Raw genomic sequence first — 24154 nt, 5'->3', positions numbered from 1 at the left:
CTTTCATCTTCCTCTAACAGTTTCCTCCTCTTAGTCAAATTCATCTTTAATTAACTTGTTAGGTAATGAATTGTTAAATGTAGTTCCCATTGGTTGGCTAACGTGCTCCGCAAATGAGCACGGAGCTGACATGAGTGGCACTTGGCTTTTAATTTCCTCTGTCTTCTCATTTCACAAAGATATGGATTATTGAGGTCTCACAGCTGGAATCCTACTTTGAACAGCTTGATCACTGCCATGTTTCATCATCAGATCGTCTCTTAGAGGACCTCTTAGTCGGAAACGCTCCGCTGGCCGCCCAGGCCAAAAGGGGCCAATTGTTCTCACTTTTCGAGATGATGGCCATTTGATGGCGCCGCCGACTGTGATGCAGGAATCTGTCCAGTCATATATATTCGTGGGAAAGAACGCACTCTCCTGTTGCTTTTGATGTTGAAGTATTTGAGCTTTGCCAGAGGCAGGGCTCTCAGAGAGCACAACAGTGGCGGACAGTGGGGGAGCGTGATGTGGTTTAGGATGAATGTAAGTGCTTTTATTAGCCTCCTCTGGATGACACCATCCGGCTTTCTGCTCAGCCTCTCTCATGTGGGAAATGGTCGAGCCTGGAATTGAATTCTGTATACTCTGAGGTGACTTTATAAGGGAATCATACAGGATGGTTATTGCACCATCAGGAATGTAATGAAACTGGCGCAAAGGTGACAACAGTACAGAGGAAGGTCACTGTTAATATATGGTGATCTCGCACAGTATAGGAGGCTGCCATCCGTAGAGGAGACTTCTCTCAAGCTTAGCAGTCTTGGGAGACTCACAAGGACTTTGTGTTTGCTCGAGTCTCCATCCTCCTATTTTCGCCTTTATTCTCCAGCTTGACTGCCTTTGTTGGTAAAAATACTGAAAACCTTTGGGAGCCAATTTCCTGAGACCAAAGGACAATGCAGGCCTCTGTTCACAACTTCACAGCCGTGTGTATGTGTGTGTCCATGCATGAATGTGTGTGTCCGTTTGTCCATGCCTGCTCACCCGTACACCGCCAGTAATTTATATATTTGATTTGTTCTTATTTTCACCTTTATCACCAATTTGCCATCAGCATATTTCTCTTTCGCAAATCCGCCACAATTTGAATGACTAACAGAAAAAGCCCAGCGATCCAAGTATCTCAGCTCCATCCTTAATTCATTAATTTGCTGTTTCCCTTCAGTCAGTCACCCAGAATAATCCATCTGGAAAGTCCACTGAGCTTTTCCGCTACCAAGCAGAAATGGGATTGTGGATGACTTATCACAAAGCTTATATTCGTCCCCACTCTGTGTTAATGTATCCACATGTAGGTCTGCACGAACACACACACACATACACACACACACACATGCATACATTCAAAGCTTAATTTGGTCTCTCCTCAATAGCACTTAAAACCTTCTCACATTGAAGCACAGCATCTCAGACTTTGAAAACGTAGAGAACACAAACGCGGCTGCAATTACTTTGCAAATAACGCTCTGCATGCTACATCTTTCAAGCCATTAGACACAAGCAGAGGCTCAGTCATTTTCCACTTCATATGTTCCCAGTCACTTAACTTTACATGTAAAGCAACCATCATGAGTTAAAGGAATACAGGCCAAGTGTGAGAGTTTGCAGAGATACTTTGTGTCACCTTCTGAAATTAATTCAGCCTGGTTTGCTGCAAAGAATAGACAATGCTTCTGCCCCGAGGATACTCTGACATCAATGTTTTATAGTGAATCATTGATCCCAGAGCATAAAATTTGCACAAGCACACCAGCACGGCCATTCCAGTCCCCTGAAGACACATCTTCGCACAGGAGACATTAATTGACTCTGCTAACAGACAACTATGTCATACAGTACATGTCATACTCAGACAGGATCAATGAGGAGGCGCTCGCTAGAGTTCAAACACTTTTGCCAACTTTATCCACTTTAAAGCTGCAGCTTATGCAGTATTTATGCTTATAAATTGTCCCCAAAGTTTTATTTTGTTGGCGACTCTGGCTCAGGGGTTAGAGAGGGTTGTCCATTAATTGCATGGTTGGTGGTTCCATCTCCACCTTCTATTGTCCACATGTCAAAGTGTTATTTAGATACTGAACAACAATGGCTCCTGATGGTTTGGATACCGCCTTGCATCAGTGAATGTGAAAATGTAAAATAGGGACAAACTGTCCATTAAGGTAGAAAAGCCAACCCAATCACCAGAATAAAAGCTGGCACCTAAAAACTGCTACCCAAGCATCAAATCACACACAAACCGTCTCAGTAATAGCTTCATTCTTCACGCAGTTAGGTTACCGAACACTTGACACATCCATATGCACCTCACATTGTTGCTTGTAGATTGTGCTTATTACTTATTTCAGGCTTTTTTTTTTACTCTTTGTGTAGGCAGAGTGCCACTGAGCACAATCATCTCTTTGTAATTCTTTACACATAATAAACTTTAACTTGAACTTGAATTGTGTGTTTCTGCAAACCATCAATACGCTAATTTGATTGTTATTATCCAGCAGATATGTTGAAACTTTAAATTAAAGCAATATTGCGGTTACCTAAGAGTGTAACAATCCTTTGATCTTGATTGATATATCGATTTAGTGAGAAACAACCAGTAATATCAATGCAAAGAGAAAATCACTGTCCATATTAACATCTTTAAGATGCATCTTTTTTTTGAGACTTTGTGTCACCATCAAACAGCACCAGGCAGATAATGGCAAAGAGCCAAGAAAACGAGGAGAAGTCGCAGTGGAAATGTGTTGGATTGGAAAAAGGCACAAAAACCACTATGTTTTTGAGGCACTGATCTCTGAGTAAAAAACAACTGCTTTTCATTGTACTCTGCTTGTTGGAAATAGCAATGGGTTACTGAGCAGGACCCAGATTTGGTGGCTAAAAAATCGCTGGAATTGGGACGCCCATTAGTTCACTTGGCAGAGCGGGCAGCCCATGTACAGAGGCTGTGTCCTCGCCACAGTGGCTGTGGATTCAACTCCAGCCTGCGGTCCTTTGCTGCACATAATCTACATAATAATCTTGAACAAGAAAAATAAAACAGTTTTGTTTGTTGGTCTCAAACAGTGGTTGACGCCTCGGCAGCCCTCTCACCTAGGTGTCACGCCATCCATAATCCATGGATTAATGACGAAGTCATCTTTTGTGTTACATCACTCTAAATACATTGATATGATACGTTTGAAATGTGCAAATCTGATGTATTTGAGGTTTACAGAAATGTACAATATGGGTGGGTGTGGTTCAGAGGTAGAGCGGGTCATGCACTAATCAGAGGGTTGACGGTTTGATCCCTGGCTCGTCCAGCCAACATTAGTAATTTATTAATATTTTTCAGGCCATTTCTTGTTAAGTTGTTCGTTTCCTTCTCCCCCTTAAATACACAGGATATAGTCATAGAAGGTCTTTTAGAAAAGTGAGACATCCATTTCTTTTTTATGACATTCTCACACCCTTTTATTAAGTTAACAGCTCACTAGATATATTTGCTTGTTTAATTACCTGTTTATGTCCACGGTTGCTTAATTCCAGACTTTGCCCGCTAATGGCAATCGGAGACTCTTTCCTTTGTTTGGAGGTGCTCCCAATCCTCCGTATTTTAAATGGTGTCCCCCCCCTGAACCGTGATAATTGATGTATTTCCCATAAAGGAGCGGTAATTAAGATAATGAGATTTTCAGAAGCAAGTGTAGCATGCCAAAATGAGGGGGGGCATGTTTCTTGACTGGTTCACTTTAGCTTTATAAATTTCCCTGTTTTATTCTCTTTATTTCACCAGCTCTGCTTTTCTTCTGCTTATGTGTTTGCCTCCTATCTGCGTTCTCCTTACCACATGTGCTTCCCCTCCCGTCTCCTATACACTGCATGTCCTCATTTGTTTGCCCAGTGCATAATTGGCTATAGGATCACCCATTGTGTAATTATGTATAGCAGTTTGATATGTAATTAAAATTGTATCAGTATCCAGTGCAATTTGTGCTGTGTGATTACCTATTAACAGTGCAAACAGTTGTGCCTAAAAGCCCGTGACCGCCCCTCTCATAGTCGTCACTGTGCTTCGATGTCGGGATTTTCATACTGTAACATTAAGTGCTACATATGAGCAAAGTCAGATCAGCGTGTAATAATAAAAAATCCTAAAGGGGGCCTATTATGCTATTTTGAGGCTCATACTGTAATGGTTAAAAAAAACATTTGATTTTCCTCATACTGTCTAGGGATGGGTACCAAAACCAAGTATTAAATGGGCACCACTGCCAAATTATTAATGACTGTGGTATCAATAAACTCTGAAGTTAAGAGTTCTGCTATCGGTATTGGAGAAATGAAGAACATATTTTTCTTGGTTAAATGGGTTACATAAATGTTCTCTTTTACAGTTTTTATCTCACAAACTCCATTTCTCATTTGCAAGAAGATAATGACATTATACTCTGATGCATTTTTGCTCTTCAGTCAGGAGAGCTCTGTGTGTCGGAGCCTGCAGCATGCTGCATGTGCCAGGGGCAGGGCCGGGTCAGCTACGCCACTCTGTTTCACACACACACACACACACACACACACACACACACACACACTCACTCTCAGTGGCACACTCCAAAGTGAAGTTACACATCTCAAGAGTTGATGCCGACAATTGCAACAACTCTTTTGCACGTAAGGGGGAAACACGAGGAATCTTTCAAAACATCTTGTAAAAGTGCGTCACACATGCATGGAAAAATGCACCGTTTGTGGCGGCCTAATTTGTAGTTTATCTTCTGTTACCCCATCCACCTCAGGCATGTTAGAGTCTATAATAGTGATTAGTTCAAATCAGTGCTATTGCTGAATGGTAATTTGTATACTGTTCTTATGTAAATAGAAAATGAAGCTATGTTAATTCTGTTCTTTGTTTTCCTTGAAAAACCCCAAAGGCACCGATAAACGTACAATTTAAGTCCAGATCCGATAACATTTATTGGTAAGAGTAGTAGTTACGTTAAAATCTTAACGATACTCACACCTAATACTGTCTGTGCTTAAACTGTATTCACTCTGTCTGAGATGCGCCGTTTTAGTGGCTGTCTCTTTAAACCCCCCTCTCGAAAAACCCCAGTCTGTTCTGAAAGCTTGCTGAGATCTGCTCATAGATATTTACCAAAACTTGTGGGATACTTCTACTGGTTGTCTCATTTCAGATTTGTTGCCAATGTGGCTGACATTTGGAGCACAATTTCATTATAAACGTGAGTTTTTTGCTATGGACTTTTTTTCATAAAAGTCCTTCAAAAATCCATATGAACTGGCTTCAGCAGTACCAGTAGCTTCGTTGGCTGCTGGTGTTTCGTGAGCATGCCGTGTAAAACAAGCATCATTCACTGTCGAAAGAGTGAACAATGCCCAAGTGCACAAATTGCAAACTGATGCGGTCAGTACGCCTTATCAAAAATATGAGTGTAGGAGAAAAAGCGATACTTTCTACTGTGAAAAATCACCAATAAAAGCTTCTAAACTAAATTCTTCACAACTGGACATGTCCCAGCAGGAATATGACCTGAAATCAGGGAGAAATTGACAACATCAGCAAGCAAGATTACATGTTACCCTGACATTGGCATTTGGTCAAGTCACAGTTGCAGCTGGGAGATGACTGGAGTATAAAGGTACGAATAAAAGCTTCTAAACCAATATTTCCACAACCAGGCAGGTTACAGCAAGAATTGGATCCAAAATTAGGGAGAAATTTATAACATCAGCAACCAAGATTACCTGTTTTCCCAGTGTTAGCGTGTAGGCACATGTAGCACTGTACTTGCAGCCGGGCAATTACGGTAATAAAGTGTTGCAGCACTATCTGCCATGACATATATATATAATAAAAGCATTGAAATAATAATCTGCAATCCTATTCAAACAAGATTATGATCCGACTTTGGGGAGAAAATTAACATTTAGCATCAAAAATTACATCTTACCCTGAGGTTAGCATTTAGCTACATGTAGCAGTGTACTTGCAGCCTGGGAATGAGTATGTATGACAGCATTTTCCTTTATTAAAAATCACCAATAAAAGCTTCTAAACACAAATGGTCACCTTCCACCCAGAATTTAATCTGAAATCGAGGAGAAATTTACATCGATAACCAAGATAACATGTTTCTCAGATGTTAGCATGTAGCTACATGTAACCCTGCAGGCTATATAATATAAACACTTGCCTGGAGCTGAAGACCATATGAAGAAATCTGCAAGAGCAGATGTTAGCCTGTCTCAAAATCAGAAAAACATGTAAACAGAGTTATGATATGTTTATCTTACTATTTTTAAAGTTTGGCCACATTTAACATGAACATCCAGCACTGTAACATTAATGACAGAAAATAAGGAAAAGCATGAAAGCTCCCCTTTAATAAGCATTTTGGTGTCCAGCTCCTCACATGAACAAATCTTCTAACAGCTGAGGAATTGTTAAACATGTTACCTGCAGCTATAAACTAAGTACTCTACAAGACCGCTTTACTTAAGACAAGACCACACACTTTAATGCACATCACTGCGCTCAGTGAGTTCGCTCAGCAGCACTGCATGGCTCGTTCCTCTCAAATACAGACACCAAAGACAGAGCAGGGCTTTCAAACCGCTTGTTAGGGTTCTCTCATAATAAGGCTGAAGAAGAGGGCTTGTAAGGACACTAAGGAAACATCTTAATGAAAGCGCCAGGCTACAAACTGGCCTGAATAAGCCGCCTTTGCAAATTTACCGCTACATAATTAGACGTGCCTGAGAGGTCCGCTGTTGGGAGTAGCCTCTGTTTTATTCAATAAAGCTTTTTTTTTTCATCATAGCTGGTTTAGGAAGCACAGAATTAGTGTTTGACTCCTTAGTGCATATGATTGTATGCAGTATGTGTGCTTGTTTTGTCTTTGGTTTCTATGTGTGACAGTCAGAGGTCAAACACATCTTATCTGACCTACTATTAAAATGTAGTGCATATAGCTATTACCATAAATATATACATTCAGGTCACTGCACACAGAAATGTACCTGCAAGCTGCAGACCATGCATCACAACTGTTTTATTCCAGTGAGCTCTGTCTCTAGCCTTATAAACACTGTAGTATAATTAGAATGGACGACTTCTGCACTCATTTTAATACAGAAGAAGAAATTTGAAGTCTGCAATTATATCAAACATGTCATGCTTGCCAGCAGAGAAATGTGGGTTATAATGAGCTTAACGTGCCCCAATTTTTCCTCATGATGTAATGCCACAGCAACAAAAAAAAAATAGGTTTGAGTGTATCACAGAATATACCAAACTCAAACATGGTGTTAAAAAGAGCAGAGAAAAAATGGTAGCATAACGTGATAACTTTTTCCCCTTTTACATAAAGGTGAGCACAATTGGCACTGTAATTATGTAACTGTTGAAGTATAAATATGCAAGGATAGGCCAGAGTGACTAGTTTAATTGGTGCCTGCTGTGCTGATACTTGCCATAAAGCAGGGTTTATATTTCAGAAATTAATTTAGTCTAGTCAGGTTTATTTATAGAGTCCATGAAAACAACAAACGTTAAGCAAAGTGCTATATAAAGAGATCAAATAAAATCAGTCATAAATTTGAGAATATACGTAGATGAATAAAGGCATACAATATCTTGATGAAGTCATAACAAAAAAGCAGCATAGCACAAATAACAAAGTAAAATACAACAAAAAAAGTATGGTCAAAGATGTCATCATGGTTATTAAAAGGGTAAAGGAAATAGAAAAAGATTTAATTGTTTGTGGTAGACTATTCCAAAATTCAGGGACGCCAATTTAGCATAAATTCAGAGGTCAGGGACAACGTCAGCACAACTCATCGACATGAATACAAATCAGAAAGAAATGTCCATAACAAAACAAAAACTTATTTTTAATAATTGAACTAAACAACACACATATAGCAAGACAGTGTCTTGACAAAGGGGGAGAAACTATACATTTTGACTGTAACGAGGGCCTTGCTTTCTGGCACTAAAGGTGTCACTTTCAGATTGGAGGCACTGGTCCAAGTGTTCCTTGGCCAAGCAGCTGTTAGAGCACATGGATTCAGTGCTGGACTGCAGGAGACTTCATGGATATTCCTCTATTGAATTTTGTTCTCTTTGTGAAATCTTGCTAACTAGCATTTGACATCTTGTTCACACGTCGGGTGCATTCAATCACACTGGCAAATGGATCCTTGCGTAACGAAAAAAAACAATCTGGTCAGGATAATTTTGCGGTTTGGTGTGGATACAGATCTTAGTCCGATCAGTGCAGTGATAATGCAAGCTCTGTGTCTTTTATCCAAAATAAAACTGTAACATATAAACAGGAATACACCTTCATACGTTCAGGCATCAGAAAGATGAAAATAGTGAGTGTTGACCACTTTTTATGCCTCCCTGCTAGCGACAGTCTTGGCCTCCCTTTGAATTTAACACAAACATTTGAGTAGACTTTTTAATTGTAATTTAATTGATCTGATTTTGGTGGTGAAAGGTCACAGTGACCTTACATTTGTCTCATTCTTGTAAACACAGTGTCTCAAGAACACCGTAAGGGAATTTATTTCAGTTTGACACAAACATTCAGATGAACTCAATGATGAACTGAATAGAATTTGGTGTTCAAAGGTCACTGGGACCTTGCATCCGTCTCATTTTCACAAATGCAATATCTCAAGCAGACCTTGAGGGAATTTCTACAAATTTGGCACAAACATCCATTTGGAGTCTGGTGGTTGAAGGTCAAAAGGTCAAGGTCACAGCCTCATACATGTTTTTGGCAATAACTCAAGAACTTTCAAAATTCACCTTGAAACTGTGCTGACTTTGTAGAATTTCTGTGTGTGAAGCATCCATGTTTTCACAGACATGGATTTAAACTCTGAGACCTGATTGGTGCACAGAGACATACAACTGTGTGGCAATATGTCTAGTTTTGATTGTACCAACAATACTCTTATACTAGGGATGTTCATTTAAATTTTTCTTTCTAAATGATCGCCATGGTAACCAATCATAAAAATGACTTTTTAAAAATTATTTTAAGTGTGTTTAATCTCATTATAGAGCAGTGCTTCTTCTGTTTCTTGCCCAGCTCTCGCTCTGGGAGTGAGACTGGGAACTTCTCACCGGGGATGTTGAGAGTCTGCACGACCTGCACACACAGAGAGAGACCAGCTAACTGTTAGCATCACACGGCCAACTTTATCTCACAAGTTTGACAAATCAAGCCATTTTGATGTGAGATGGTTGGGATTGTTTATTGGCTTGGTTTCAGATGATAGCTTGGGCTTTAACTGATAAGATTCAGTCAAAATTCTTGTTGTTGGTCAACAGTTCATTATTAGCTTCCCTATTCAATACAGTTTGTCACCATACCAGCGTAACCATAACTAAAGCAAAGAACTGTTGTGGCCAAAAGCAGAGAGACCTCAGAGCAATTAGTTTAAAAATAAGCAATTAATTAAAAAAAAACTTTGTCTGCTCCAGTGCAGAAGCTCAGTGGCAAACTTTGCAGCAAGACCATACTAGAAGAAAAGCATGGAAAAATACAAAAGAAAAAGGTTGTTTAAGTTTTTCTGAGAGAAAGATAGAGTACCTCATGATCAAGACATCTAACGTGGAGACACAGCCCCTCCATTTCTCTTGCCTTGTGTTACTGTTCAGTCGTGTTCATACAAAACCCTCTTTCTGTTCTCTTAACCCCACAACCCCAAAGAGCGCAGAACACACAAACGCTTTTAACCACAATAAAACTGCTGCATGTTCAGGCGTTCCCCAGAGGAAGGACTTCAGCAGCAGGTCTGACATCCGCCGTATGGATGATTAGCATCATTAGAGCATCAGCTGCTCCCCCTCATTCAGGCACACACACACACACACACACACACACACACAAACACGTACACACACTCCATGATGGCTCTTCAAACACCTAACACTCATGCAGATTAAATGGTGGCATGTTCTTGGCAAAGCAGTGATTAATTTATGATTAGAAGTAGGTCAAATGAATTGAAGGGAAGGTGTAGAGACACTAGAGAACGATGTGTCTGCGAAGACACTCAGAGCAAGTTGGGAGAGCGGGAGGAACAAGGACAGACAGAAAAGGGATGAGCACTTTATTTATGTTGAAGAAGAGGTAGGAGATAACTTCTTTTTGTGCTGAAATGCTAGCAAATCTCTGTAAGGCAGAGTGGGATGCAAAGAAAAATATTGGGAGCCAAGTGCAAAACTACACTGGGAATTAACTTAAAAATAGTTCAATCAGAAATCCTCTCTATTCTTCTTCAAAGTCAGTCTGCCTGCATTGTTGCTTTGTCTTTTACGATACTATATTTAAATTGTCTTTTTCTCCTTTTCAGCTCCTTTGACCGACAAGCCGCCAAAGATCCTGTTTCCCTCGGAAAACAAGATTAGCAACATGGAGCTGCAGCTAGGTAAGTGCATCATGGGATTTCCTCCAGCTGCAGTCAGTATTGTCTGTGTCATTTCCAAATGACAGGAAATGGATGACTTTACAAATCCGCTCCAACACGCCTCCAGGCGCTGAACACAGATTGATGATGGCACTTTTATTTGCTAGAGAAATGGCAAAAGAAAAAACAATTGTAAAAGTGTTTTCCATATATGCAAATGGTGGATGCTAATGTCCCTACGGCTGTTTTGTCAACAATGAAGAGCCCATATGGTGCCAGGGTTCCATACGCCGGCTGGCCACATGGAAAGGCGGCTGCTTTCAGTCGCTGTTGTTTGTCTTATTTGACGTGGGGTCACAGTGGGCCTACCATGTGTGCAAGCGTGCGTTGAGCGCATGTATGCATGTGGTTGTGTTTGTTTTTTTTCTCTGACAGCATATTGCTCGATTTCTGGGCACAGTCCGCTGTCCACATGGTGCTCGCCGCTCTATGAATGGCTCATGTGTCTGTCAGCCGATCGGACAAGACTGAGAGGTCTGGAAAGCGAGAGAAGGATTGGATAAGTGTGTGACAGAAAGAGAGGAGGGGCAGGGACGGAGACAAAGAAAGTGCAATGATTCACGGAGAGGTTACCTTTTGTCTCGTATCTGATGCTGTTGGCATCCAGGTAGTTCATTTAAAATGCCTCCACGGTTGGTTGATCAAGAGTGAAAAATTGCTGCTGTTGATAAACTGACAAGCGCAGTCTAATATGTCAGCACACTCACACCCATGCATGAGCAGGTTGCACAATGCACCCTTCAGCTATTTGTGTCGTTTGTCTCAATATCACAGAGACTTTAAGGAAAGCTTTGTCTCGTCCTTTGAAACTTTCTCACAATTATTTAAAGCCTCTCTTGTCACTTCTGTCTTATGTATGCAGAGTGAGTAACTGTTGTAGCTGCTGTGGAGTGTGTGTTAAAGAGTTAGTGCACTCAGTACTCCACAGTGATTTAATACTGCACTTTCATAACATTCGAGACTTGTAAGTGACAGTTTAAACAAAAGAATTGTTTAAATCGGTGCAGCCGAGGTTAGAGCTGCAACTAACAACTGATCTGATAATCAAATAATCTGTTTATTAGAGGACAGACGAGAAAAACAGATGAATTTTATTATTTCCAACATTTTATACCAAAAACAATACTTGTTCTTCATCTTCTTGTGCAGTGCTCTTTTAAACAACTTGCAAATTCAAAAGTGTATGCTGCCTTTAGAGAAAATACTAACAAGGTCACTACAATTAAGACATTAAATTAAATAAAAGTACATTTGGGATGCAGCAATGCATTGACAAAAAAGGGAAATGTAACTAATATATATTTGATCAGATAATGCTCAAGTTTGTGTTCCTAAGAAATAGATGATTCCCTTTAGGCGGTCTTTGACTAATCGCAGGAAGTATTCCATAAACTCGATAATGTTACATTTTACTTCTGTGTCTCTCCAGTCTAATTTCAGCAAATTATCTGCAGTTTCCAGCAGATTTTTGACAGTTTTGATGGACAAATGTATTATAAGTGAATTTAAAAACAAATGTAATGGATAGAAATACCTTCTGTTTTCTTTTTTTGTTGTTGTTTTTAAGAATATTTTTGGGCGAGTTTTGCCTTTATTTGATAGGACAGCTTTAGTGTGAAAGGGGGAGAAAGAGGGGATGAAATGCCACAAAGGGCTGAGGTTGGAATCGAACCCACGGCCACTGTGGCAAGGACGTAGCCTCTGTACGCCTGCTCTACCAACTGGGCACCCCTTTCCATGTCTTTTCTCTACAATTCGTGATGAATCAATGCAGCTTCCATTGATCTCTCACTATACAGTGAGATTTGAGTTTTTTTGTGAGTTTTTTTTTTTAGGCCAACCAGGTAGTTACCATAGCCCCAGTTCCCTTGACAAAAAGCCAATGGGATTTGTCCATTGGGTTGGATTATTTGTTGGTTTGCTCAAAAATAAGCTTAAAAAAAGTTTATGATTTTGTTCAGCAAGATAATCTTCACAATTGAACACCACTTTCAGTATTTCTGAAGCATAAATGCAGTAGTCAGGAGTAAAAAGCTCACGTTAGGCTATACATGAACTACACCACGGTCACATGTTTTAATGCCGCCACCACAAACAAGGCTGTAAAACGTTCTTTGGCATGAAGATGTTAACCTCTGCAGCCTTATTTAGCCACTTGTCAAGAAACCCCTTTTTAAAGACACTCAACATATTCAAAATTCAAAAGTGAAGTATTTACTGACGTATTTTATGTTGGAGAACAACAGACCTTATTTCAGGCATCTAACCAAAAACCCCTTGAAATAAAAACACTTTTATCATCTCATCTCATCATCTCATGACTTTGAGATGAGGAGCATTACAAAAATACTAACTCACTTCTGGGTTTTAGGACTCATTCCTCTGCAATCTATTTGTGTCAGCTAAATTTTCTTTATAAATTTAACCTGTAATTGTGCGTTTGTCTGTCAAAACGGAAGACAAATATGCAGGAGATGGCAGATTTACTAACGCTAATTAGCTGAAATTAGGTCTAAAATGAATCCTTTTCTGTATTCAGAAACTTGCTCCAGAGACAAAGGAAACAGTGTCATTTTGTGTAACTCATCACATCACAGCTACAAAAGGCGCAATACTGGCTTTCTGCCTCCACCTTAGGATATGTAACCACAGCATGAATCATAACATAGACTACTAGTCACTAATGAAATTCATTGCCAACTATTTTATAGCCAATTTGAACCCTAATGCAATTTAATGCCGTGTCTTTGCTTAACCCTCCATGCTGGGTAAATGCAGAACATAATGTTCCCAGTTTGAAATGCAGTTTTTCTCCAGACTTGATAACTCAGGTGACATAATATGGGTTATTTTTTTAATAGACTTAACAGGAGACATATAAGACATCATGGAACTGACCCATAAGTACTTCCAGTAACAAGTAAACTGGCCTTGATGTGTAAAACCACTGGAGTTTCCCTCTCCTGGTATGTTACAGGAGGGCTCGGCTCTACCATGGCAAAAAGAGAGCCCTAAGCAAGGCAGGGAAGGAGAGAAAGTATGTGTGATGTTGTGCAGTGAGCCTCTACAATCCCAGAAGAGTGTCTAAAGTACAGAGACACCGAGGTAAATATTTTACAGCCGGGCTCCATTTTGTGTGCAGAAAAGTTGTCTCTCCCTCCAGACGAGAGTTTCTATTTTGCTTTATTTATTTATTCTCCTCTTCCTTAATATTTGTTGAGTCATGCCCTAAGCAGCTTTATGGAGCAACGTGGCAGATTTATGGTAGCCAGAGCGTGCACAGAGAGAGGCTGGTCCCTTATGGCAAGTGGGAGATAGAGAGAGGGAGAGATGGGATCCAGTGAAGGCTTGTGGATGGGCAGTAAAATCAGAGCCGTAAGCAGAGAGATAAATCTGCAACACTGCCGGGAAACACAGCCCCACTTTATCTCCTCCGCTGCTGCAACCAGTGCAGGTCTCAGACAGCCGCCATCGCAGCCAGCTCCACACAACACACACACGCAGACATAAATAAAACACATATGTTACATAAACTCTCACAGAGGACACGCGGCAGGGACGTAAGTCAAAGAGGATGATGCAGAGAGGAGGACAGAATAAGAATGAAAGCGAGAGTGGTTGTAAAAGCAAGAGGATTGGGCATGTTTAGAGGAAGGGGATGTTCAGTGTTTTTTCCAAGGAGAGCGGGGTCTTGTCAGTGTCCCTTCATCTGCTCTCCAAAGGAAGAAAATTTCCTTTGTGTCGTAGTTGCAATTTTGAACTGTCCCAGACAAAAGAAACGTGGCGATATCTTAGGTCACGGCTTAAAAACGGTGGTCCACTGAGAGAGGTTCAAGGATGGCCATTGTCACAGTCGTGCAATCAAAGACAACTGTGGATAAATTCCGACAGTAGCAGAAGTTTGGGATGACCATCACACTGTGTGACTGCTGTTACGGGTTACATATTCTAACAACCAATAGAAAAGCAGCATGAAATGACGCACTGATCAGCGTGACACTGCTAGATGCTAGTAGATTAGCTCTCGTTGCAAAATTGGCATGCCAAGTTGGCCTCTTTTCCCCAGCCACGACCACGTCCACATTCTCTTCCTCCTCTTCAGACTTTTTTGACACACATAAATGTCACTATAGCGAGTTTGTTTATGTTTGTTTACATTTTTCTCTAACCCCCACAGCGATGTAGTTGGATGACGCACGCTGTTGACGTTTTGTTCTGCGTATTGGCGTAGATGGACTTACATTGTAGCCTGCGATTCAAAAGCCATTGTCATACATCAAACTTGATATCATACCCAAGTTTATCAGATCCATGTTACACAGTGTAGTTTGCACTATACTTAGAAGATTGCTAAAATTACACCGTCTGTAGGAGGCTTGAGGAGAGCCGGGTCTTCTCAGAGTGTCCCTTTCCCTGCTCTCCAAATGTCTCCTCACATGTTTCTGCCACTGTGTCCCTTTTAGCTGAAGAGCCCAAATCTCACAGCTGCAGATTCAGTCACTCAGGACGCTAAACCACAGTGCCACAGCACAGTGTGTGTGTGTGTGTGTGTGTGTGTGTGTGTGTGTGTGTGCGCGCGTGCGTACGTGTGTGGGCCGCTATCATCACAGATCTACAAGGCTTCAGGGCCTCAGGAGTCCTCAGGGATGTGTGCAAAAAACTGAAAGCAGGCCTATTTTCCATCACAAATATTACTTCTGGACAACTTGACATTTTTAGTTTTCAAAGGAGACAAAAATCAAGGTTGTGTAGGATGTTTTGGTTTTTTGTCTGTCGTCCTCCAGTTTCTCTCTTGCCAGATTTAGTGCTGTCCCCCAGTGGCGAGTTGGTGCAGTCCACTTCTCCAGAATTGGATGATTCATACTGAGGGGTTTGTGTCTACGTGTTGGGGTTTCGTGTGAGGGAGCCACACAGAAGCACACACACGCTTTCCAGTATGTGACATATTACACAAAGCTCTGAGTTTAAAACACACACTCACAAACTCACTGACTTGGTGTTTATTCCCTCGGGATGATTTGTCATGGATTCGTCGTCCCAGAGGAGAGGGGTGGAGGAATTCAACTCACGCTTACGCAGCACTCTCTCTGTCCCGCCAGTTCTCCCTCTTCATCACGTGTGCACGCACAGATATTTGCACATGCCCCTGCACCACTCGGGGTGGGTGGGTCACACACGGTGGCGGCGCAGTCCTTCGTAACTGTGGGATAATTGTAACTGATAGAGGATTTTACTGTCCCCCAAAGCCAGCAGATGGGTGCACTCTAGTGGAAAGGAATTAGAATCAATTATTTCAGAGAGCAGGACCCAACAGCACCGGATGGGTGGCAGGAGGGAGATGACTCTTATATTTATTTTACTTCAACATGCACTTCGTACAGGCGCACGCCATGCACGCTTAGATGGCTTACACTCAGAGATGGTGACATTCCTGATTTCCCCGGTGTTTTAGCAATATGTTTTTGACAAGCTCGGAGGAATAGACTGACAGTGTGGCTGTTCCATTCTGATCTCCCTCTCCTCCCCAAATTACCTCCATATTCTTCCCTCTTCATTTGAAAACATCAGTCTGCTGGCCAAGACACCAAACAGTCATTTTTCTTTTTCATTTCAGTGGAATTCCTCCAATCAGTGGATTTGCTTTTGTAAGCGAAGTAAATCCATGCAGGGATTTTTATGTTGAGTTCATATTTGGTAAACTTTTGCAAACAGTCTGACATGTTGGGTAAAAGAGATGCGGAGAGTCTGCAATTCAAGAAATAATCTTATTAGCTGAGTCACACCTTCCAATTTCATGTAATTCTAACATGCCAGAGTTTAAACTGCTCCACAAAAAAAGATGCTGCATGGTTGTCATTCAGTCATCAGGCGACAGTGGTGCAAATACTGTCATGCTTTTTCTCAAATTGGATACTTAAGTCTGTACATTTACATGATGTTGGAGGAAAACAAATTATTGTGTTAGTCTGACTTAAACTGATTTTTTAAAATATATGTTTGCATGTTGGTCCGACTGAAATCATACTTAGCCAAATTTCTCGAAGTCGGACAAACACACGTAGATAATGTGGTTAGGAGTCGATTTACTCTTTCATGTCTATGCCTCAACTGGACCTGAACTGGTCTAGGCCTTGTGCGCATGCTCCTAGTCCCTGCGCTGGGCTTTGACCTGGAAGTCAAACAGCATAAATTCATAGAAGAAAGCCAGGAAAAGTACGAGAGAGTACGTATGAAATGTACAGTGCAGAAAAGTTAACCACCGTTCGACATGTAATCCATTTGCCGCTTACTAACTTGTTTGGTATGTGACGTAGTAGGTCAACTGGAAAAATATGTAAAAAAAAATATCTGAAAGGGGACATATTGCCACCTACTGTGGCTGAGTCAATAAATCAATTCTTCCATGGTGCTTGCATACTGGGGCAAGGATAAGATTAAACAGCCTAAAAGAGCTGTAACTTAAATGTGCATGTAAATTTACAGTACACTGACATGTAGTACACTGCATACACTGTTTGCTTATTTGTGTAATATGCACATTTTGACAGGGTAGTGTTGTCTCCAATCAAACAGTCTTTGCACACTTACTGGAAATGACTGCAAGATTGAGAGGTCTGGAGAACTGCTGTGTTGACTGGATATGCAACATTTTTCTGTTCCATTTGTTTTCAGGATTTAAGTGTTTTTGACTTTTCATAGTTTCTGTATTTGCAGCATGTTTGCTGTTAATGCATTTGTTTTGGCTTTTAGCAGCACATTTTTTTCATTTGCGCACATTTCTATTGTTTGAATTTTTGTCTGTGTTTTTAAAATTGGGAAGCTGCAGCAGGTAACACCTGGTGTAAATGTTTTGGACCATTTTGGCGCATTTCCCCTTATCAGCCACATACCAGACCAGACAGAGGCACAATTAAATTACTGCTGCTTTGTATTTACTGTAACTCACTCTAACTTTCACTTTAAAGGGGGTATGTTTTTGACAAGTTGTTGCTACTCTATATCCGTGAAGCACGATAGTAATTTTTTTTCTTTAGAGATTGTTTTAAAAACTCTTTGTTCGCAGAGCTGCACCCTTACTTTACACCTTTAGTTTTGAGTTTATTCATATATCCATTACATGTATTGTTGGATTATTGTGACACAAAGCAATACTGAAGCAGTGACAGGTACCAGCAATATCCACAGGGCATTTTTTTCATACCAGTCTCTCAAAAATGCCTACTGTAGCTTGACTTTTGTTCACGCACACTCTATAAACCTACTTCCACATATAGCACCTCAAAATTCCACGTTCTTGCTCTCTCCCTTCCCTTCTTCTTTCTCTTCCTACATCCCTTTATCCCATACCCCTCTTCTCTCCTTGCCGCCACATACATTGACCTCTCTTTGCTTGAAGATTTGAGGATTTGTCATTGAGTTTGTCCAGATTTCCCCAACTCTTATGAAGTGGTTAACAACACTCCATCTTCTCTTCCCTTCTCTTCTGTACTCTCTACAAGAAGTACACAGTACTGAGGAACACCTAGCTGTTTCACCGCACGTGTCAACCTTTCCACTGAGAAGGGTGAAATTGAAATTGACATTGCTCTGGAGAGTTGCTAAAGGTCAACACAGAGTCACTTCACTAAATTACTCTCTGTCTCTCTCTTGCTCTCTGTCTGTCTCTGTGTTACACTCACACACACACACTCTGTCACTTGAACACCATATCTTTTACTGTTAGTCTCACTCCCTCTCACCTCCTTCTTTTTCAGCTCAGACATGCATGAAATTATCTGTAATAGCATGGTCATTTTGGGGTTTGTATGTTTGAATGTGTGTGTGAGTGGAGTGAGACATGTTGGTAATAATGGCATTAGCTATAGTGGTGATGGAAATGATGGTTATCTTACAGAGAATCCATAAAAAGGACAAGAGCGTATGGTCCAGCTGCAGTCTTAAAGGGATACTCTGCAGATTTTTAGCCAGCTTTGTATCAAAGCAGTGTGGTTAGAGGTAGGTAGGTAGGTTTTAGGGCTGTGGCTCAAACTAAATATTGTACTTTGGCATTTTTGTATGCCCGCCACCACAGATACGAGCAGTATAGAGGTGGATCGAGAGAGTGCCACCTCTCTCTCTCAGTAACTCAAACCAAGCTCTGGTTGAACTGTCAAACTAGGCGATGTTGGTCAAGTATAAATCCAAATTCTGTCACCGTATTTCCTATTTCTCTCCCAAAAATGTTTCAGAAACATATTTTAGTGCACTGTTTGGCTGTAATACGAGAATACGTGAACAAGAAATGGGTGCCACACTGTTTCCTGTATTGTCAAACTGGAGGCTGACAAAAATTAGATGAAATTGTAAAACAAAGCAGAGTAAAGAGTTAGTTTTTCCTTGCCGAAAATGTTTTCAGAAACAAATTTTATTGCACTGATTGGCTGTAATACAATCATTTTTTAAGAAAGAGGGTGCCATGCTGTTTCTAAATTGTTCTCTCCTATAATACTTTAGTGCTCGTTCTGGCTGTAGTACAAGAATGGGTTACAGGAGTGGGTGCCATCATGTTTCCTGTGTCATTGAAATGTGCCCTGAAAACGTGAGTTCAAACAGTAAAACAAAGCAGTGCTAAACATTGCTCTTGACTTGCCTAAAATGATTTCATTCAATGATTGCTGTAATTTAAGAATTTGTGAACAGATGCCGTGTAACGTAGTGAATTCTGGTAGTTTTTCAAAATCCTCAGCCCTTTTCCTCCTTTTTCTCTCAGGAAGCACCAATTTCAGAAGTGTTTGCATCTTTCCACTGCATAGATAGCAGTTTTATGAAAAAAACAAAAAACATCTACCCAGCAGTAAAACACTTCTTTAATGCTCTGAAACGGTCACATGGCTCATTAAATGAGATGAAATCTATCAGAAGAGGATTTTTAATTAACCAAGTACATGTATCTTTATCTTTAACGGAGGGTGGAAGGGCCACAAGGCACTTTCCCAATTGGCTGTGTCGGTGTGGATATGTTAATTTCTTGTGATAAATGACATATTTTCATTCTAACACACAGAGGGGAAAAAAACAGCCCTTAAAGGTCACATTGCAGATATGAGAGGAGAAAAAAAATGGTGTCGTCATTCAATTTGGTTTCAGTCCCACAGTGACCTGGTGTTAAGTAAGCCGTGGTGACCGGTATGGTAACTAGTGTGTCAGCGAAACAAAGCTAAATGTTTAAGTGTGTGAACGGTCGTCATTAATCACTGAGTCTGGGGCTGAGAGCTGGAGCCTGCTGTATGATAAATGAACTAACAGCGCCTCTACACATTCCTAACAGGAAGGGGAGAGAGAGGAAAGCAGGGGAATGAGAAAATACACAAAGGCAGAGACAGAAACAGCACCACATAGCAGGCAATAAAGACAGACACAACGCCCCGCTGTGCATCACATACAGCTGCTTGTTTATTGCTGCCTTGACATTACTCACTGCAGCCACTGAAGCCCAGTAAGAAGATGCAAGAGGGGGTGAGAACCCATTCTTGATTCAAACCAGGCTCCTGGTTATTTTTCCTCCGAGGCACCAAGCTGACGTGGGACTGTCAGGCACTGTCTTTGAGCAGCTGCAGTTTTAGCGGCGTGTCCAGCACCGTTGGTTTTAATAGACCTTATCAGCAGCCGTTAAGCCGATTCAGCATGTTGAATCGGGCGGCAGAAGCAGTCGCTGAGAAAGAGCTGTCTGACTGGCTGCTCAGCCCAGTGAATCAGTGATTTCATCCATTTAGTGTGGTTTCTCCTTCGTTCTTTATTTTTTATTTCATGCCTTTCACTTCCTCCGCTGGCAGCACACAACAGCATTGCAAAGCAAAGCAAAACTTTCTACAGTGACAGTGCCAACTTTTCATCAGACGCGTTCACAAATCGTATCCCACTTAGTCTGCAAAGGATTGTTTCCTATTTGACTTGTGTTCCATTTAATCAACACAACTTTCTTGTGTATTAAACCAGTGAACATTTAAAAACATTTAATAAGAGGTTTATTTGAAGGTTTAAATCACAGCAGACTTGTCTTAGTCTTATTAACACCTTGTTATTCCCAAACTTGTTCAGTCATGCACACTAAGACCTGCCTAATTGCACTGTCATCTGTTAATAATAGCAATATCTGCACCTGTATTCTAACACTTAATAATCTCTATAAACAGATACCTGCATATGAATGCAGAATCTGTAGGCAGCGGGACAGTTTTGGTATCAGAAGCGTTCTGATTTTCATTTGTAGTCCATTTGTCATCCGTTTGTAGTCCAACTAGTGTTGACGATTAACATTTGAGTGGGCTCGAGTTGCATGCAGGGACAGCAAAAGAGGCAGAACACAAGCCGAAATGCAATTTCAGAACTAGGGTTGGACTGGAATATTTAACTGTTCGGATACTTGTTTGTTAGGTTGGGGTTCAGTTTTCTTGGAATTTGGATATTCTGTTTTTTGGTTTGTTTTTTGTTATCAAATCTTAACTACATTTGTTGGAGCTAGAATGCTGTTTCCTAGGCCTCGTAGGCCTAGTAGGTATTTAAAAGTGTGTCTTTGCATCATATTTTGTCTGATGAAGAGCCTGAACTTTGAAACATCACTTTGGCGGTGATTGAGTGAAATATTTATGGGAACATAGTCTAGTGCAGTGCTTACTAACTCATTTTCTGTAACCGCTTGTCCTCGCAAGCTGTCACTGGGCAGAAGGCGGGGTGCACCCTGGACAGGTCGCCAGACTATTGCAGGGCCGACACATATAGAACCCACGCAGGCACAGGGAGAACATGCAAACTCCGCACAGAAGGGCCCCCGCCCACGGACCGAACCCAGTTCCAACCCGGGTTCGAACCAGGGACCCTCTTGCTGTGAGGAAACAGCTAACCACGACATCACTGTGCCGCTCTATTTGCATTCATATGAAGGTTAAAGAGATTAGGGGGTATGTAGTCTGGGCGTAAAACACCTACAGAAAGTGGGTAATGGGACTGGTAACAATAACTGGTGCACAGAGGAGGAAGTCTTGGCATGGATTATTGCTATCCGTTATTTGGAAATCCACTCGCTATACGCACTGGAACCCCTGAGATATTGGCTGTAGGCTTAAGAGGTCATATCACAGTCAGACAGACAGCTGATGAGATTTGAAATTGAGCACCTAAAGACAGAATAACAATAAATATAAGTAAAGCTCAATTGACCTCCACTTGTAATATACTATTCAGAAAATACTGTTGTTGTTGATATGTTTAAAAGAAGAAAATGAACTCCTGACTTGTTACTTCCTGTCACAAACATGCAAAGCACGCCTGCATGTTGGCAAGAGTGTCTGCTGCAGTCTCTGCTGTGTGTTTAAGTGCTACTTAGAAGACTTGAGGTGATGCGAGGTGACGCATCAGTGGGTTTTTGTCAGCACTTTGTGTTTGGTGTGTCAGGTCCATAAGGTCCACCCACAACAAGGCCAACAGATCTGCTTCGTCTCTCTCTGGCCTGAGCTCAACTTTATGCTTACTGTCAGCGTGCATATTCCATGTTGTCAGTCATGTGTTTGTGTGTCTCAGTGTGTGTGTCGGTATTTATAACACAACCATTATCCAGGCCGTCCCAGGCAGTTGCATTAAATCAGTCACCGGGTAAGAGTTTCTCCACCTTTTAAGCCGAGGGATGTCTTTAAAGAGAGATGATTTAGGTAATGGTAGCTTTTACCTCGTCTGCCTCTGATGCTCAGGCTCACTGACAGGTAATCAAAGAGAAGGAGCACCCCACTCATCCCTGCATCACTCTGCGTTTGATACAACAAGGGCAGACAGGAGGAAGAGGCAGACATAATGAGACCCGCTTCCTTTTCAGCGCTTTCAGAAGCTGCACGCTCATCCTCTTCCGCCGGTCGCTGCCACCTCTGTTTGGTCAAGGTGTCCGTGATGAGGTCAGGGCAAATCATCTAAAAGAGCAACTGGACATACAGACTACATACAGAAAATGCAGTGAGGGTGAAGTAATTGAGCCAATAGGCAGAAAGAGATGAATGTACAGTAATAAGAAACGATGGAGGAAGAAAGATGAGGATAGAGAGAGATGGAGGGAAAAGGAAGGAGGGAGCTGGCACTGGAATGACATGCATGAACAGCAAAGCGAGCAGGGGAAAAGGCGGCTTTGCCATTCACTTTGAAGCCTGCTCCACTTCTGTCTGTCTTACGTAACAGAAAAATGAAGAAAAACAAGTGCCAAAAAAAAGAGGCAGGGTGGAGAGAGAGGGAGAGAAAAAAGGAGGCAAGACAGAACTTCCAAACTTCATTTCTCTGATGTTTCCGGCAAGCGAGTAGCTGCATCTGGACGCTGGAGTTAGTCACCACGCCATAGCGAGCTTTGGTGTTGAGAGAGGGGTAAAAGCAGAAGGAGGGGGAGATCAGTCAGTGGTGTGAAAAGAGACAAGAAAGGAGGGTTGAAAGGAGGCTGTCGGACAGTTAAAAGATGAGAAGACAGAGGAGAGGGATGGAGGAGGAGGGAGGGTAAACAGAAAAGAAAGCAGAGCGACCACACCGAGCATTTGAACCCCAGAGAGCTATCTACAGTAGCTCTCTATCTTTCTACACGTTACATAAGCTGATCCCTCCATCCTCGCTGCTGACAAGTATTTGGAGACCAGCTGAGGCCCTTCACATATGTGTGTTCTTCATTAACCAAAGCAGACCTCCAGCTGGGGGCCGCGGCTCCATCTAGCAGTGAGGAGCACTGTTGCACTTTAGCTAACACCTCTATTACCGGCTGCCCTCTTTCTGCTTCTTTTTATTATTATTATTTTTTTATGACAATCAATCTTCATGATGTCACCATCGCCCACGGCACTGAATGTTGCTATGGAGATCAGTAGATCTGCACCGAAGTGCTCGCCTTAGGGAGAGAGTATGCAAGCTTATGTTGTGTGTGTGTGTGCGTCATTCCTCGTGTGTCTTTGCACACGGTTCATCTTTAATTGCCATCTGCAATCTGCATCCTGAACACAGTCGGTAATTCGAGAGGCCCAGCGTGGGGTAAATAGCTGAGACTCATTTACAAGTGTGTTAATGGACTTTCTCTATCTTTGTCTTTCTTGTTTCCCTTTTCTCTCCCCTGCTCTCATCCTCACCCAGTCTGTCTACCCCAACGTGGACTTCCGATCCCCCCCCCCACCCCCCCCCCCCCCCCCTCTCTCTTCCTCCACATGGCACACATTATACAGTAGATCAAAACCTACTGCAGAGGAACAGAAGCAGTATAGAAGTGGTTTGTGCATAATTTGCATAATTTTATGAATAAACACACTGTTTTATGCAGATAATTATCTTCAATTTTGTCATTACCATAAACATTGTAGGATTGATTGGCTGCTGCTGACTCTATTTTTAAGAATAAAAGTTAACAGTGGCGGTTTAAGCCTGTGGGGACGCTTACAGGGAAGCATAGCAAGATGAAATTAGTTTTTTTTTTTTTTTTCCGCCGACAAAGGTTGTTATTCTTACTAATGGTAAGAAAACTGCACAGGATGAAAGAGAAATTGTTGTAAATTTTAAATAAAAAAACAGATAACCCTTTTTTTAACTGTAATTGCCCAGTGGAAGGATGAGAGAAACCCTCATTTCCTTT

General features: G+C 41.4%; 1 protein-coding gene across 1 annotated transcript in view; it reads left to right on the top strand.

Moving 5' to 3' along the window:
* il1rapl1a (interleukin 1 receptor accessory protein-like 1a) overlaps positions 1-24154 on the top strand; it is a 206747-nt gene that overhangs the window by 121212 nt on the left and 61381 nt on the right. The window contains exon 5 of the mRNA XM_042494889.1: positions 10423-10497. Coding sequence (XP_042350823.1) covers positions 10423-10497 — 75 coding nt within the window. The remainder of the gene's footprint in view (positions 1-10422; positions 10498-24154) is intronic.

This window comes from Plectropomus leopardus, chromosome 10, assembly GCF_008729295.1.
Source record: "Plectropomus leopardus isolate mb chromosome 10, YSFRI_Pleo_2.0, whole genome shotgun sequence".
NCBI lineage: Eukaryota > Metazoa > Chordata > Actinopteri > Perciformes > Serranidae > Plectropomus > Plectropomus leopardus.
Note: the sequence above shows the minus strand (reverse complement) of the source record. Positions and strands in the feature narration are given on the sequence as shown.